Source organism: Borostomias antarcticus (assembly GCF_949987555.1).
Source record: "Borostomias antarcticus genome assembly, chromosome: 11".
NCBI lineage: Eukaryota > Metazoa > Chordata > Actinopteri > Stomiiformes > Stomiidae > Borostomias > Borostomias antarcticus.
Genome location: NC_140244.1, coordinates 23,124,605 through 23,142,471, shown reverse-complemented (window position 1 = coordinate 23,142,471; position 17,867 = coordinate 23,124,605). Strand labels below are relative to the sequence as shown.

General features: G+C 44.3%; 1 protein-coding gene across 1 annotated transcript in view; it reads right to left on the bottom strand.

Annotated features, from left to right (window-relative positions):
• Window positions 1–17,671, bottom strand: part of top1b (DNA topoisomerase Ib) — a 23,520-nt gene extending 5,849 nt beyond the window's left edge. The window contains exons 1-16 of the mRNA XM_084446013.1: window positions 17,574–17,671; window positions 17,267–17,291; window positions 15,012–15,108; window positions 11,653–11,785; window positions 11,473–11,531; window positions 11,246–11,365; window positions 8,782–8,878; window positions 8,594–8,679; window positions 8,051–8,166; window positions 7,678–7,799; window positions 6,919–7,041; window positions 6,290–6,477; window positions 4,620–4,764; window positions 3,482–3,625; window positions 2,308–2,493; window positions 1,098–1,166 (exon numbers count right to left, since the gene is read on the bottom strand). Coding sequence (XP_084302139.1) covers window positions 1,098–1,166; window positions 2,308–2,493; window positions 3,482–3,625; window positions 4,620–4,764; window positions 6,290–6,477; window positions 6,919–7,041; window positions 7,678–7,799; window positions 8,051–8,166; window positions 8,594–8,679; window positions 8,782–8,878; window positions 11,246–11,365; window positions 11,473–11,531; window positions 11,653–11,785; window positions 15,012–15,108; window positions 17,267–17,291; window positions 17,574–17,606 — 1,743 coding nt within the window. The 5' untranslated portion in view covers window positions 17,607–17,671. The remainder of the gene's footprint in view (window positions 1–1,097; window positions 1,167–2,307; window positions 2,494–3,481; window positions 3,626–4,619; window positions 4,765–6,289; window positions 6,478–6,918; window positions 7,042–7,677; window positions 7,800–8,050; window positions 8,167–8,593; window positions 8,680–8,781; window positions 8,879–11,245; window positions 11,366–11,472; window positions 11,532–11,652; window positions 11,786–15,011; window positions 15,109–17,266; window positions 17,292–17,573) is intronic.
• Between the last annotated feature and the right edge of the window lie 196 nt (window positions 17,672–17,867).

Below are 17,867 nucleotides of genomic sequence, written 5' to 3'. Positions count from 1 at the left end.
ACAGACAGAGAGACAGCATGAAGGAGGATCAAATGGAGATGCATAGGAACAGACACAATTGAAGGCAGTTGATTTCTTGAAACCCGAGTTGAGGTTCTATAATAATAATAATGTGATTTATTTGGCACATGTACAGTACATTATACAGGTACCATGTACAGTAGAACGTCAGAGATCCGGACCCAATGGGAACGAGGGTCCTTTGGATCTCTGAAATGTTTGTCACTCTGACAGTGACGTCAAAATACTTACAGATTTACAAAATATAATATTTATTTTAATAAATCAATAAATACATTCTATAACAATCAGAAATAAAGACTTCATTTGCAAAAAAATTTTTTTTTTTAATGCATTTTTTCTATTAAATATCAATCAAATTTGCAGCTGGGTTGTTTTGATTAAGTAAAGAAGAGTTATTTACTTAATCAAAACAACCCAACTGCAGTTTGATTGGTATTTGATATTGATATCTGATTGAAAAAAAATATTTATCAAAATTGATCAAAACAGAGATTTTGTTGTTTTTTCAAATGAACTCTTCAAATGCAATGCAAAATTGCAATCAAATGACCAACTACTACAATACAGTGTAGTTAAGTCATAAACAAATGTCCCAGAAGTGAACACGCTCACTTTCACTCACTGAAAACATGGAATGGAAGCTGCCGCTGCTAATCGCTCACTGACTAAATCTGTGAATAGCTGTAGTTTAGACATGTTTACGGGTTCAAATTAGGACACGTGAGTTGCTTTACAACAGTGACCGAGAACCTAGTCTCATGGAACTCATGTCCAGTAGCTTTCTTTCAAGGGATTTCAAAATAAAGGTCACGTTAAAGCTTGTGTTACAGTAAAATGTTCAATTTGATGGCGACTTATGATTTTTATGACTTATGACTTTTCAAATCTCTGAGGTTCTACTGTACAATGAAATGCTTAGCTTAGTCCAACGTGGGGCTCGAACCTACGACCCTGAGATTAAGAGTCTCACGTTCTACTGACTGAACTAAACATGTCTGTGTGTGTGTGTGTGTGTGTGTGTGTGTGTGTGTGTGCGTGTGTGTATGTGTATCCTCGAATGGCACGTTGCTTACATTGAGTCTATCAAAGAGATCATCCTCAGGCTGCTTATTCTCCAGGAACAGCTGGAGGTTCTTAAACACCTGGAAAACAAGGAAGAAAAGTCAATTCCTTGCATGTTTCTTGTACTTCCCTAGCAGGGGCATTCAAGGCTGCTCTGAGAGAGCACTGCCAGGTCAGAGTCATCTCCTCCCTGGCACAGATAGCAGGGCAGGTGTGTGTGTGTGTGTGTGTGTGTGTGTGTGTGTGTGTGTGTGTGTGTGTGTGTGTGTGTGTGGTGTGTGTTGGAGTGCACATGAAGGTATGTGTGCAAGAGTGGTCGAGAGAGTTTGTGAGGGTGAGAGAGGCAGAGATGTCCTGTCTGTGGATATGTGTGTGTGTGTGTGTGTGTGTGTGTGTGTGTGTGTGTGTGTGTGTGGATATGTGTGTGTGTGTGTGTTTCTGTGCCAGTAATAGCAGGAAACAGACCTCCCCCAGAGGCAGAACTGACGGAAAGCCTTCAGGGCCTAGATCACCTGTCTGTGCAAACATCCTCCCCCTCACACACACACACGCACACGCACACACACACACACGCACACACACACACACACACACACACACACACACACACAACCCCTCAGTTTTGACATACTAATCAACGCTTGGCCCCGTCACATTTATCAAACGCTCACTCATGACTGATCGAACGGAAAACACGACATCACAGGCTATCATCCATACTGGACCAACACCAGCTTCCCTCAGCCTCCTTTCGTCCACACACACCCCCATCTGCTCCTTCACCTCCTCTTCACCCCCCCCCCCCCCCACCCACAGTGGAAAGCAGCCCCTGATTGGTTCGTGTCCCTGCCGCTCGCTAAACAAACATGGCGGCTCCCGAAGCAACGAGTGGTAACGTTAACTTTAGAAGAATAAACGCAGCTATAAGTGCAGTTATTGCAGAGATAGACTTAATCACAACACTTAAACAAGAACAAGAGTATGCACTAGCAGAGTTTCTCAGTGGAAAATACGTTTTTGCCGTTCTTCCAACTGGATTTTGCAAAAGTTTGCTGAACGCTCATTGGCTGAAGGTGTTTGTCTGTCAAGGCAAGTACCCCCGCCCACATAGTCGCTCTCTACGGGGCGAAGGCCAGACCGATATTGCGGAGCGAAGCAGTGAGCTCGCTAGATCGGGATGGTCATACCAGGCTACCCCCCCCCCCCCCCTTCCCCACTCACCCTCTTCTCCACGGGGATCTTGTTGTAGTAGCGGATGGAGTCTTTTCCCAGGAAGTCGAACTCCACCACGTACTCCTGCTCCTCCAGCTTGGCGTACAGCTTGATGTGCTCCACCCTCAGGGAGCAGCAGCCCACCGTGTCGGCCGTCTCGCCCTCCTCCTTCTCGTTCCCCGCCCTCAGGGCCAGCTGGGGGGGGGGGGCACGAATCACACACTCTTTCAAGAAAACGTCATGCATACTGTGTACGGTAGAGAATTGTGTGAACTCAAACAAATGCTACATAATACATACATTCCTTAGCTACTGAGGACCAGGCCCAGGTATTAGTCAAATGTCTCAAAGTAGTGCTGACCTAGGATCAGTTCCACAGGCGGCCGCCTGGCGCGGATGTTCCAAAGTCCTACCACTGACTGTGCTCGGTCTCATAAAGTAGAGCCCCCCCTCACCTTGTCTATGAAGTAGACCCCCCCCCTCACCTTGTCTATGAAGTAGACCCCCCCCCCTCACCTTGTCTATGAAGTAGACCCCTCCCCCTTCTCCCCTTGTCTATGAAGTAGACCCCCCCCCCCCTCACCTTGTCTATGAAGTAGACCCCCCCCCTCACCTTGTCTATGAAGTAGACCCCCCCCCTCACCTTGTCTATGAAGTAGACCCCCCCCCCCCCTCACCTTGTCTATGAAGTAGACCCCCCCCCCCCCCTCACCTTGTCTATGAAGTAGAGCCCCCCCCCCCTCACCTTGTCTATGAAGTAGAGCCCCCCCCCCTCACCTTGTCTATAAAGTAGACCCCCCCCCCCTCACCTTGTCTATGAAGTAGACCCCCCCTCACCTTGTCTATAAAGTAGACCCCCCCTCACCTTGTCTATGAAGTAGACCCCCCCCCTCACCTTGTCTTTGAAGTAGACCCCCCCCCCCCCTCACCTTGTCTATGAAGTAGACCCCCCCCCCCCTCACCTTGTCTATGAAGTAGACCCCCCCCCCCCCCCTCACCTTGTCTATGAAGTAGACCCCCCCCCCTCACCTTGTCTATGAAGTAGACCCCCCCCCCTCACCTTGTCTATGAAGTAGACCCCCCCCTCACCTTGTCTATGAAGTAGACCCCCCCCCCCCTCACCTTGTCTATGAAGTACACCCCCCCCCTCACCTTGTCTATGAAGTACACCCCCCCCCCTCACCTTGTCTATGAAGTAGAGGGCCACGGCTCTCTGTCTGATCCTCATCTCTTTGGACTTCCAGTCGTCCCGGTACTGGGCCCTCAGACGGTCCACACACTTCTTCAGCCGCCGCGCTGTCTCATACTTCTGCCAGTCCTTCTCCCCCTGTACACACACACACACACACACACACACAAACACACGTGCGCACACATACACACACACAAGCACACGCGCACACACACACGCGCACACATACACACACACACACAAAGTATTGCCAATAAGTCTACCCTTGGTCCTGTAGCTGGGTTAAAGGTTTACTGTAGGTAAGAGCATGAGAGGGTTAAGGTGAAAGGTCATGTTTACCTTGAGCCCGTAGCTGGGTTAAAGGTTTATGCTGCATTCCAGTTTTATCGGAGGTTGGGATTTAGCGCCCAGGATGACGCCATACCCCGTTTTAGAAACAAAACGCGAAAAAACGCGAAGAAACCACTTTTGCACCATCTTTGTAGTTCTAGCCTAGCCAAGTTATCCATTGTTATCAATACCAAGATTGAAGATTTAAGATGAAAATTTCCTTCATTTGTCACATGTAATGTACAGTGTTCAGTCACAGTGACACGTTGCTGCCGACTCCAATATTATGCTCAATACAGATAAACTCCAATACTCAAACTAAAAGTTACACATAAATAACACAATAAGTACCATTTATATATAAGCACCATTTATATACAGCATAAAGATAGGGTAAGGTAGGATAGGTACCGGTTTGGATGGATTATGTACACGCTATATATGGATATGTTGATAACAGCGTACAATGCGCTATTTTGCGCATACGAACACCGTTGCAACATTGGCCACTGATAGACGTTAGACAGCACTGTGTGTACAGTACCACTGATTTAATGAGACCGAAAAAATACAGAAGCGCTAATAAACAGTCTTATTACAGCGTTCACTCATTGTTGATGCGTGGAGCAGCCATCTTGATTTACACTGACCTCGCCGAGGTCGGGGTTGACTTTTTATCCCGAGTAAAATAGTTCAGCTGACATTTTCATGGCGATTTTAATCAAACTCGGGATGTTTCTGATACAAGTGGAATGCAGCATTAGATAAGAGTGTTAGAGGTTAAAGGTCAAGGGTTTACCTTGATCCTGGAGCTGGGGTTCAACATGATGTACTTGATAGAGCCCTGGATGTTCTCCGTCCACGACACCAGCCACGTCACCTTGTTGTCATGGCGGACCTCCTTCCAGCGAGTCCCCGGGGGCGGCTTAGGGTGCTTCGAGTCCCTAGGAGCGAGGAGGAGGAACATGAGGAAAGAAGTTGATATATTTTAAGGACACATCTGAATGCTGACAGGTTTTTAACAGAAGACACTCTCTGCTGGACTTTGGGGCGGGTAGCAGATGGAGCAGAGGTCAATGTAGGTGGTCAGTGTAGGCGCAGCAGAACAGCGATATTAGGGTGTGTGTTAGTGATGGCCTGTCCTCCGTGAGGAGACGAGCACAATAACAGCACACAGCCCAGCTGGGAGAGGAGCTGGGGAAGAGAGAGGCAGGGGCCAGCCTGTCCTTACTGACTGTTGTTATTGTTCCACAAATTACAACACACACACACACACACACACACACACACACACACACTGGACAACTGCCAAGAATCATACCTTTAATATAAACAACAGCCATACAGCATTATCAGAGCCACCACACACACACACACACACATGCACACACACACACATACAAACACACACACACACACAAGTATTCACAAACACACAGATCTTGTGACCTCTGGTAAACAACCCACTAACGCACAAACGTTTTATGCACATACACACGCACACCGCGCACACACACATGCACGCACACACATGCGCACACAGACACGCACGCACACACACGCGCACACAAACACACACACGCACGCGCACACACACACACACACACATGCACGCACACAAACACACACGCACACAAACACACGCACGCACGCACACACACACGCACACACACAAACACACATGCACGCACACACATGTACGCACACACATGCGCACACACACACAAACACACACACGCACACACACACACACGCACGCACAAAAACCAGGACAGGGCAGGACAACAAGGCTAGACATAGGCTAAAAATAGCCCAGGCAATCACAACACAGCAGAGAGGAGGTGGAGAGAGGGTGGAGAGGAGGTGGAGACAAAAACACAGTCTGGGGGAGGAGGAGGGGGGGGGGGGGGGAGGGGGGAGGAGGAGGAGGGGGGGTGGACACAACAATGTATTCAGTGGGGGAAAATATGGGGAGGGGAGGGGCTATTTGGGAGAAACACACACACACACACACACACACACGCACACACACACACACGCATGCACACACACACACACACACACACACACACACACTCCCACCAGCAAGTAAGATACAACCACTTGAAACACATTAGAAACATACTGTAGATGATTGACGTAAGGAGGATATATGACCCTTAAACAACGTCCTAAGAGCATGCACTCTGTCTAATGGCATGTCCTCTTCTCACCGAGACGTTCACACCCATAAACATGCAGAGCGTTTCTCTCCCCACCAGCACACCTGTCAGGGTCATGAGGAGCTCCTCCACTACATACAATGGTATACAGGGCCCCCTGGTGGTTGGAACTGAGCACTACACACCCCATATTCTTTATGCCGTACTGATGCGCTACCACTACAAGAATGGTGATGCCAATGCCTGACGAAGCACTGATGATGATGATGATGATGAGGATGACGACAACTAAGGTGAGGTCACTCACTTGCTGCAGTTGATGATGATGTCTTGGGGGCGGATGCGTCGTTTCAGCATGCCCATCTTAGGGTGGTCGCCGCGCCCCCTGAACAGGCCGGGCGGCTCGATGCGGAAGTTTCCGATTCGCTCCTTGTGGTTGTCCATGATGCAGAAGCCGTACTCCTGGAGGATCCTCTCGTTCTCCTCTTTGATTTTCTAACAAGGTTGGAAACATCTTGTCAGACATGCTCGTTCAACTCCACAGTAACATTATCTATAGATGCTTTTAAACCATGCCCCTACGTTGAGAAAAGCATCTTTTGCGGTATCAATTAGTAAATACACATATGTATGTAGTGTGATGTACCTATGTAACCATCATACTGTCATCAGTGTTGTTTTCAACAGTTCGACCCATGTTAAGGGCTTGCCCAGGGCGGGATTCGAACCCACATTCGACGCGCTCTCCTGCTTGTGAGGCTGACAGTTGCGCCAATAGGGACGTCCCTCGTGGAGGGACTGTCAGTGCTCCTTTGAGGAGTGAGTTTCACCAGTTACAGTACTCCACGTTTCACAGTACACCTACATGTATGTGTATTGCGCTACATGTGTATAGAAAGGCGTATTCTCTTTGTGTGTGTTTATTTCTGTACTCACCAGTTTCTCCTCTTTGGACATCTGTTTCCTGGCTTCTGATTGGGCCTTGAAGTAGTCACTCATCTCAGTAAAGTTGCACTTATTAATGTCTGTGATCTTTGACTTCTCCTCCGATGTCATTTCCTGTGAAAGTGCAAAGACATTGTTGTACTTTTGCTACTGTAATGTGCTTGTATGAACTATTTCCCATTTGTGACATCACAAGGTGTTGGGTTCATGTGGTCAAAACCTGGAAAGCAAATGCATAGGATCAGTATCTTACAAGGGGTCTGCAATCTGGAAACGCCTCCCCCTATTTATAAGGGATTGCCCCACTCTTGCCACCTTTAAGGGGCATCTAAAGGTGTGGCTTAAAGCCAACCAAAAATGCGTACACGTCTAACTGCATGACATTTTTCTATGTTTTATATATTGTACTGTGTCTGTGTTTTATATATGTACCTCTTGTAACTTGTTTTGTAACATCAATCTGCCTAATGGACTCCAGATGGAAACTAGCCTCCGGGCTACAATCTGGCATATTTACATGTTTTTTTACACGTTCATCAATATGCACTGTCCTGATCTAAACTAAACTAAACTAACAGTATGATTCCCTGTCAATTAGTGTAAATTTGGATGGTCATTCAAGTGACACTTCTCTGTCAGGAACTCCTATTTACGATGATTCCAACACCACCACATGAACACGGCGTTTGCCTGCAGTAGCCCTCTAGCTTGGATGTACATATGTGAGCCTGGCCTTATATCTGTACTCACCTTCCTCCAGTCCTTATAGAAGTTCTTCCTAAACATGTCCTTGGTCGTGTACTCGTGATCCAGCATCTTAGCAAAGAACGTCGCCACCTCCTCAGCAGGGGCACCCAGTTTGAAAGGCTTACCTACGGAGAAGAGAGAGAGAGGGAGAGATGGAGAGAGAGAGAGAGAGAGAGGGAGAGAGAGAGAGAGGGAGAGAGAGAGAGAGGGAGAGAGAGAGAGGGTGGGAGAGAGGGAGAGAGGGAGAGAGAGAGAGGGGAGGGGGAGGAGAGGGGGAGAGAGAAAAAAGGGAAGGAGGATTATTATTCAGCAAATGATTGTATCAGAACAACACACACACACACACATACACACACACACACACGCAGTGACTCACCATCATAGTAGAACTTGACGTGGTTGGGTAGAGGTTCGTATGGGGGGGCAAAAACAGGACCCTTGTGCTCCAGGAAGCGCCATTTGGAGCCGTCAGTATACCTCTCCTCCTCCCACCTGAACAGCGAGGCAGCCAGGTTGTGTAAGTGTCAATCATGGCCTCCAGCCAGCATTATTTGGTGGGTAAGAACCTGATAAGAGTTTCTGCAACTTCTAATTACATGCAAATGAACAAATATGTTACCGTCACACTTTTTTGGGTTACAGATATGCCTTTATTTATCAAATAACTCACAAAATAATATTATTTTACATCATATGCATGATGGATTGATGAAAAACATACAGTAAAAAATATTTTGAGTAAAGTGGCCCTTTAAGGTTTACATCTACTAAAGAATACAGCAGACTCTGTTAGCTAGTGTGCAGAGGGTGTATTGTTTTCAGCCTGAGCCTAAGTGTGCTAGAGTACCACTGTACCTCCTACCTGACCAGCAGGGCGACGCACGACGGCCTCTGTGTCTGCGTGAGAATGACTACTCACCATTTCCACTTCTCCTCTGGCTCCTTCTTGGCCTTTTTGCCATCCGCTGCTTTCTTGTCTTTCATCTTCTTTTTGGGTTTAATGTCCTAATAACACACAGACAAGGACATGGTGGAGTGCAGATGGAGAGGAGAGTATGTCTATACAGAGTTTATGTAGTAAACCCAGATGTTTAACTACTTACTTACCTCCTCCTCCTCCTCCTCCTCTTCATCATATTCCTGTTTTCTCTTTTTAGCCTTCTTGCCGTTCTCTGTCTTGATCTTTTTGGACTTGTATTCACATCTAAACATAAATACATAAAAGAGTGTGGGATTAAAGTTACTCTTGTTGTATCAATGTGACTGCTGTTTTTCACTTGTTCTTATAGAGAACGTTTCAGTTGGTCTCAGAGTCAACCTTTGAATAGACAGGAAATTAAGGGCTCTGTCGCACTGCCGTGAAAGGAGATAGGCCTGCTCAACAAGAGCCAAGAAGGCCTGGGGATGTAGCTCAGTGGTAGAGCGCATGCTTTGCATGTATGAGGCCCCGGGTTCGATCCCCGGCATCTCCACTGTTTTAAACCTGCTACTTAACTGTGAAGGAGAGAACAGTGACTACAGAGCTGATTGATTGTCACTGCTGAATAAGGACTTAACATGCGTGAATTTGCAATAGCTGCGACCACATATGACTATGTGCATGTGCACCTACAACCAGACTCAATTTTTGTGAACCAACCAAGCAACTAACCAACCAAGAGGTCAAGCAATAGAGCTGCTAGTCACAGATAAAAAGAATAGTGGGAGAGATTGGTTTATGGTAAAAATTGTCAAATTATTAGCATAAAGTGTAACTTTATAACGCCACAAATTATATGATTTTTAACAAAACTTGTCCTTTACACCCCTGATGGAGAGAATATCTGAGATTACACATGTGCGATGGCGACTGAATCTGGTTCAGTGTTCCATCAGAAGATTAGTTTTAAAGTGCCATATTAGCATTAGCATTAGCTTCACAATTTGCCAAAATTGTTAAATTTAAAATGCCTGCCATTTCCTTGTTTTTTGAGATATTTGCAAAGGCTTTGAAATGGTACAACATGGTAGTAAGCTACCCATGAAAATTGTATCCAATTTTATGCCAATTTCTCTGCCATCTTGGATTGGATCTCTTAGCTGTTAACAACTTATAAGGAGACATGCTCCATACACGTCTATGTGAAATTTCAGACCAATCAGACTTACGGTTTATGAGGAGTTACTTTGTATGTTTTGCCAAATTTTCAACCTGCAGAAAAATCCATCATGGTGAACCTTTTGGGTTCTTCTGGTAAATTTGTTCCCCATGAGGAAAGACATATGGGTGTCAAGTTTCATACATTTTCGTAAAACGGCATGGAAAAGCCAGCATTTTGTAATGGGTGTTTTGAATCGGTTACTATAGCGAATTATGGTAATTATTTCTGGCATATTTATTCATGGTCTCTAGTTGCAGCATGGAAATTTCGAGTTATTTCGACTTTTTGAGTTATCCAGTTGTGGACCAACTGACCGACTGACAGAGGGAGCTATAGAGCTGCTGGTGGCAGCTAAAAATGGAACAGGTGAGGGATATTGACAGAACAGGTAAGGGATAACGTACAGAACAGGTAAGGGATAACGTATGGCCAGCTGGTGATTATTGAAAAAGAAGAGCCTGACAGTGCGTTCAGGTTTTTAATGCACTGAAGGGCTCTTCTTTTTCGATAATCACCGGCTGGCCATAAGCGGGATCGCTTATTATACGACTACTTACCAACAACATTAATACTAATAATACTATACTTTTTATTTCACCAGCAAAATAGTTCTGTGTGCTTGGGCAACAGACGTTTTCTGAGATTTAACGTAGCCTATCGGCTACAACAGCCAAACCGTTATTGTTTAGAATATTCACATTTCAGACAACTTTCAACTGTCGGCCATAGACATGTAATGTGTTACCCTTAGCAATGGTGAATATTGCTCTTAGCCGGTGAATTATCGAGAAATAATTAACTGGTAGAATGTGCAATTGTCCAATCAGAATGTAGTATTTCAGAGAGCCGTGTAATAAATTAGTGTTAAACACAGGTACCTGTAATGTAACTCATTCAGGCTGATTAGGTTTACCCACAAAGAAACCAACAGAACCAACCCCAAAAGTGAAAATTCTGGAGTTAATCCAATGCGTATCTAATACTTATCTAATCTGTTGCAAGACTAATCTGACCCAAGACTAGTTTCTACACAGTCTTCCTGGGCTTGACCAAGCAGTCACTAGCTAACCTACAGTAACAACCTCTTGCTTGGCCACAATGTTCCTCTAAAGATCAGATAAACTTTTACGGTTTTATTGAATACTGTCTTGAACATTGTATTGTGTATCAATCAAATACAATAAATAAAGAAAACAAGGACAATACAAATAGCTGACTGCTGGTGTTACTTGTTCTTAAAGAAAGCTTTACTGATGATGACTGAGATGTACAGTTGGTTGTTGGTTGCTCAATGACTAAATTGTAATGTAAATGTAAACTCTGGATCGTGGTGTTCACTTCACCTTGAGTCTAATTCAACAGATAATTCACCTGTTTGAACAAAGCTACGATACCAATAAAGAAGCACAGCTTGTGGTGCGGTGACTCACTCTTCCTCCTGACTGTGTTCTCTCTTAGGGGGCTTGTTGTGTTTGGGGGAGGGGTAGAGGCCATTGTCGTCCTCGGGCTCACTCTTCACACCGGGGGGGCTGGGGCTGGCACACATCTCCCTGGGTTGACACACCAAAACAACCACAGTGGCTCTTCTCACACTCTGTGTTCAAATACCATATAAAACCAACGGGACATGAGAACACGCCGACGTGTTCCTGTTTACCTGGAATAACCGTTTTCTTTCTCCTTTTTAGCTTTGCCATCAGCATGGACGGACTTAACCTGTAGGAAACAGAGGAGAGTCTCATGAGCGGGTACAGAATCACTAGGAAACGTGGGAAGTGTTCTCTCCTCTATCATCACACTCGTCATCAGTCGACCCTTCAGACGGGGGCGGACCGACCTTCTCTTCCCTCCTCTTGTCTTTGTCCTTGTCCTTGTGCTTCTCCCGGTGTCTGTCTGAGCTGCTGTCACTGTGCTTGGGCCGCTCTCTCTCTTTGTCTCTGTGTTTCTTGTCCGTGTGCTCTCTGTGGTCACTGCCAGACGGGCAGCAGAGAGGGAGGTCAGACGGGAGAGGTCAAGGGTCAGACAGAGCGCACAGACACACAGACACAAAGGGTTCGGCTCCAGTAGTCAACAGAGAACCGAGGCACAAACGGACATTCATGATATCAAACAGAAACAAATCACGCACTCAACTTGCTGTGAATCATGTCTTTTTCGTTGGTCACACTTTACAATAAGGGTCACAAAAAACATTAGTTAACTGTTAACTAATGCTTATTTAGGGTTAGGTTAGGTTACTAATGTTAATTAATACCTTAGTTAAGGTTAGGATTAGGGTTAGGGTTAGGTGAGTTAACCTTGGTTAACATAAATAACATTAGTAAATGGTTAATAGAGACATTAGTTAACTGTTACTTAATGCTTAATAATGCATTAACTAATGCTTATTAATGTACCCTTATTGTAAAGTGTTACCTTTTCGTTTTTTTAAGGTGTTATAAAATGCATACAGAAAACCAGGCTATCATGATTAGATAATGGCTGTTTGGAGGATGGGGGAGATGGAGGTAATTCAGCAAAAAAATAAAGAAAAGATTTAAAACAAATACTTACAGACAGGTCCATAAATCTATGGACATTGACACAATTTTCACCATTTGTCTCTGTACACCACCACAATGGATTTGAAATGAAATATTCAATACAGTTTGTGCTTTAAGAACAGACTTTCAGCTTTAATTTGAGGGTGTTTACAAACAAATCAGGCGAACGGTGTAGGAATTACAACAAATTGTATATGTGGTAACCCCTTTTTAAGGAGCCAAAAGTACAGTAATTGGACAAACTAACAATCATAAATCAAAGTGTCATTTTTGATATTTGGTTGCAAATCCTTTGCGGTCATTGACAGCCTGAAGTCTGGAGCCCATAGACATCACCAGATGGCAGATTTTGTCCCTGGTGATGCTCTGCCAGGCCTCTACTGCAACTGTCCTCACTTCCTGCTTGTTCTTTGAGCAGTGTCCCTTCAGTTTTGTCTTCAGCAAGTGAAATGCATGCTCAATTAGATTCAGGTCAGGTGATTGACTTGGACATTGCAGAACATTCTACTTCTTTGTCTTGAAAAACTCCTCCTCGGATCATTGTCCATCGGCTCTGTGAAGCGCCATCCAATGAGTTCTGAAGCATTTGGCTGAATATGAGCAGATAGTATTGCCCGAAACACTTCAGAATTCATCCTGCTGCTTTTGTCAGCATTCACATCATCAATAAATACAAGGGAATCAGTTCCATTGGCAGGCATACATGCCCATGCCATAACACTACCACTTATCTTCACGCCTTTGCTGTTCTCATGTATTGTATGCATTGTTCTGTGTTGACCTTGTGTATTATTTGTACAGGGGCCTCTTGGCCAGGTCATCATTGTAAATGAGAATTGGTTCTCAATTGATTTTATCTGGTTAAATTTTAAAGGTTAAATAAAAAAATAAAAAATAGAAACCACCATCATGCTTCACTGATGAGGTGGTACAGTACGTTTTCATCATGCTTCACTGATGAGGTGGTACAGTATGTTTTCATCATGCTTCACTGATGAGGTGGTACAGTATGTTTTCATCATGCTTCACTGATGAGGTGGTACAGTATGTTTTGGATCATCAGCAGGTCCTTCCCTTCCCCTCCTATCATTCTGGTACAAGTTTAACTCTGTCTCATCTCTCCATAGGATGTTGTTCTAAAACGGTACAGACTTTTTTTAGATGTGTTTTGGCGAACTCTAATCTGGTCTTCCTGATTTTGTGGCTAACCAATGGTTTACATCATGCGGTGAACCCTCTGTATTTACTTTAGTGAAGTCTTCTATTGATAGTTGACTTTGACACAGATACTCCTACCTCCTGTGGAGTGTTACTGATCTGGCCAGCTGTTGCGAAGGGGTCTTTCTTCACCAGGGAAATAATTATTCTGTCAACCAACACAGTTGTTTTCTGTGGTCTTCCAGGTCTTTGGGTGTTGCTGAGCTCACCAGTATGTTGTTTCTTTTTAAGAATGTATGAGTGTGCACATTCAATGTATGGTTTTTCAATCTAATGATGGCTTGCTTCACTGATAGTGACAACTCTATGGATTTCTTATTGAGAGTTGACAGCAACAGATTCCAAATGCAAGTACCACACTTCAAATGAACTCTAGACCGTTTATCTGCTCCTTGTAAATGAAATAACGAGAGAATAACACACACTTGGCCATGAAACAGCTGAGCAGCCAACAGTCCAATTACTTTTGGTCCCTTAAAAAGGGAGGAACCACATATAAAATTGTTTGTAATTCCTACACCGTTTGCCTGATTTGGATGTAAATACCCTCAAATTAAAGCTGAAAGTCTGAACAGCACATCTTGATTGTTTCATTTAAAATCCATGGTGGTGGTGTACAGAGCCAAAATGATGAGAACTGTCTCAATGTCCAAATATTTATGGACCTGAGTGTATTTGTTGTTCTCATAACTGAATCAGTCTGCCACTCAATAAGTGGAAGCTTTGGCAGCGCACAAGAGTGTGTGCTGCAGTAATGGCCACGTCTGAGTTGTTGTTGTGAGTACAACAATACAGCAAGAAATGTGCGCCCTTGAACTCAATACACTTCGCCTGGCGTAGCCGTCCTGATCACATGGGCTCACGTTCCGTTTCTCTCCACGGCTCAACAGAATGTGAGCTCTCCTGACCAGGACGACTACGCCAGGCCCCAGTACACTGACCCAAACTGCCAATCCTCCTCCTTAAGCCCAGAACACACTGGAAGAGTCAATTGATGTTCTTCATTTGACTCGCCTCATTCGACGCTCCTATGGTGCACTGCAGGCGTCAGCTTTGATAGGGAGCTGATTTAATTTAGACTGATTAGTCCCCATTTGACGCTCCAAAATGTAAACAAGATCGGAGTAGAAGCGTCAAGGCAGTTTGACTCGCCTCAAAACGCTTTTGGTGCGTGATCGGCCATTTAAAACAATTGGTGTACTTCAAAACGCTAGCGTCAGACTCTTCCAGTGCGTCTGGGGTTTATGTGCCCGTCCAGTTAGAGCTCTCACACGGAGACGACCACAGACATGAGTCACAAGGACAGAGAGGGCAAGACATGCTGAAAACGACACATTGAGATGGACAGGACGGTGACATGATTTGACATGACTTCAACCAGTGTAACCAGAAGACAAGAAGGAGACAACAGAGGGGAGAGGGGGGCGGGACATACCTGTTGCTGTGCTTGGATTTCTCTCGCTCCTTGTCTTTCTTGTGGTCTTTGTGTCTGTGTTCCTTGTCTCTGTACTTGTCCTTGTGTCTGTGAGTATCTGTGACAAAAGTAGTTGTTTTTCATTCAATGGAACAACTGTAACTCTGACCCACTGTGAAATCCGAGGACAGCTCAGAGTTTGAGATTTTGTTGTCACCAGAGTGTATACTGTAGGTTCCCCTTGTCTTGGGTGTCACACTACCAGTGGTTGATGTACTGTGGGCAAAGCCGTAGAATGAAAACCACTTCTTTGCCCACTGGGAGTGAGTTAAAAATAAAGCAACCATTCAATTGAAATTTTGAGAACACAGCATGTTTTGAACTAGAAATGAGCTCACCATGTTATCATTACATTGTTACCCAAGATGATTCTATGTTTCTACATGCCTGTATGACCTACTGGGACAATTGACAGGCAGGACACAACCCAGCCTCTCTCCCTACCTGTCTGGCTGGGAAGGGTGGGGGCTAGCTCAGAGGGAAGGAGGGTGGGGTGGGGAGGGGGGGGTGGGGGGCAAAGACATCTGTGGGGTGTGGGCCTCTTCTTTCCGGCAATGGAGCTGCCCATATCTGTTATCAGAACCACGCATGAGAGATCTGCTTCTGCCCTGCCTCCGCATGTATGCTCAAACTGTCCATGCCTGCCTGTTTGTGTAATATCAACAAAGATAGATCAACAAAGTGCTTCCGTTGGTCCTTCCTACCAGCCGCCATTAGGCTGCTCAATGCAGCCCCCGAGCCAGCTTGGAGGGTGCTACTGTAAGGCTCTTTGGGCAAGACTGTTTACTTCATTTATTTATCAACATGGACACGCTCCTTACTCGCCACTGTAGCACATCCTCGGCATATTTTTGCACAATAGGTAGTTATCTACAGGTAAACACTTACTGGTGTTTAGTGTATTGCACTCTATATATGTATATATTACATCCTTATTGTATTTTTTAATACATTTTGTGTGCCCACTGTTAATTAGTATTTAGTCCTTTGTGCCTTTGTCCTCACTGCTGTAACACAACAATTGAAAGAATTGAAAGAATTCCCCTGAGGATCAATAAAGTATCTATCATATATATATATATATATAATCATCATCTCCGAGGCAACTGGGCCTAGAGACAGTGGGTTACATTTTGAGGTTTAATTATTTGATTTGGGCAAAATGCAAAAGATATGTATCCAGACACATACATTAAATGTATGTGTCTGGATACATATCTTTTGCATTTTGCAATAAAACTTCATAAACTGCATAAAACTTGCATAAAACTTGACCAACAGTGTATTAAAATAAAAGCACATATTCAAATTTTGAATATGTGCTTTTATTTTAATACACTGTTGGTCAAGTTTTATTCAACTTCTTTAGGTGCACTAGCAGTGGATTACATTGTATCTACTGTAGTAGCCTGGTCTTTCTTGATCACCATGATATCATGGAAGTTAAACAGTATTATTATAAGTAACAATAACACAGACCCAGGCATGACATTCACATGGGAATCACCACCATCACACTCTTCAGGTGCATTATTATTGCATATCCAAAAGTGATCTGGGTGTGAGATTCCTATTAACTTGTCATAACTGTCAAGTACTTATTCATATTAAAATGTTGAAAGATAACATATCCCATTTCCAAAGCTATGACATATAAGTTCTTCCACCAAAACCCAAAGTAATTTCAGCAATATCATTTTCAAGATGCCTTCATTGCTGGCAGCCTAAATAAAAAGAAGTAGCCTAAGGCTATGGTCAGAGGGACGCCTTGGCTCCATGGTTGGGAGATGCGATAAGCTCCCAGCTTTCGCCTCCATAACACGGCTAACTGTTCTTTCACAGATCGGCACTCTGGCTGCCAGACAGGGGAAAATAAAATGGCGCAGAGACTAAGTCCTCAACCCCCATTTTGCTACTTTCGGCTGCAAAATTAGGCATTATTGCACATGCATATCATAAAACGAATGTATTTCTGAGAGACAGAATGTAAAGCACTACCACAATTTCCCATTAGATCCAAATACAATTGATTCTAAATATAATTTCTAGGCCCTCTTTTTGAACAATAGCCGCAAGAGAGTGGAGGAGAAGGGACTTAGTCTCTGGGACGCCATTTCTGTCCTTTAAAAACTAAGAGTAGGCTAGACGAGTCAAGATTGCAAGTGGAAAGCAAGCAAAACATAGATGTGGAAAAAGGATTTTACCAATGGACTTACCATTGTCTCTAGATCCAGAATTGACCTACAAAATATGAACATACATACATTAGATATTTTTATTTCGTATATGCCGGTATCTAGGCAATTATCAAGTTTCAACTGGAAAACATGTCACAGATCTAGACATATCACAGCGATTGTTGTAAAACAAAGTTGCGCCTGAAATGACAAACTTATTTACTGATCATCTATTCAATCATTCACGCTATTTTTCAGTCAGTCAGTGTCACTAATTGTCAGTAGAGAAATTACGCCCTATTTGATATGACAGAGCAAAATAAGCCGTTTTCAACAAGTATGCTACCTGAGAGTCTTTATGAGCATGATCTCCACTCATGGTCAAGTTGTTGTAAATCAGATACAGCAGACGCGATGTCCTGAGAGATGCGAGGTTGACAGAGGGAAGCCTAGGCAGACTGTGGAATGGAGTCGTTGCGCATTGGGCAAAGTCCGAATATTTAACCACTGCGCATGCCCATATCAATTTGAACAATGAAAAAGAATGTCCTGGATGGAGCTTCTCTACTAGAGAACTCGGATTCCAACGGCAGTAATAGGGACATCAGTGACAACAGTGATCAACGACTCATTGGTCATA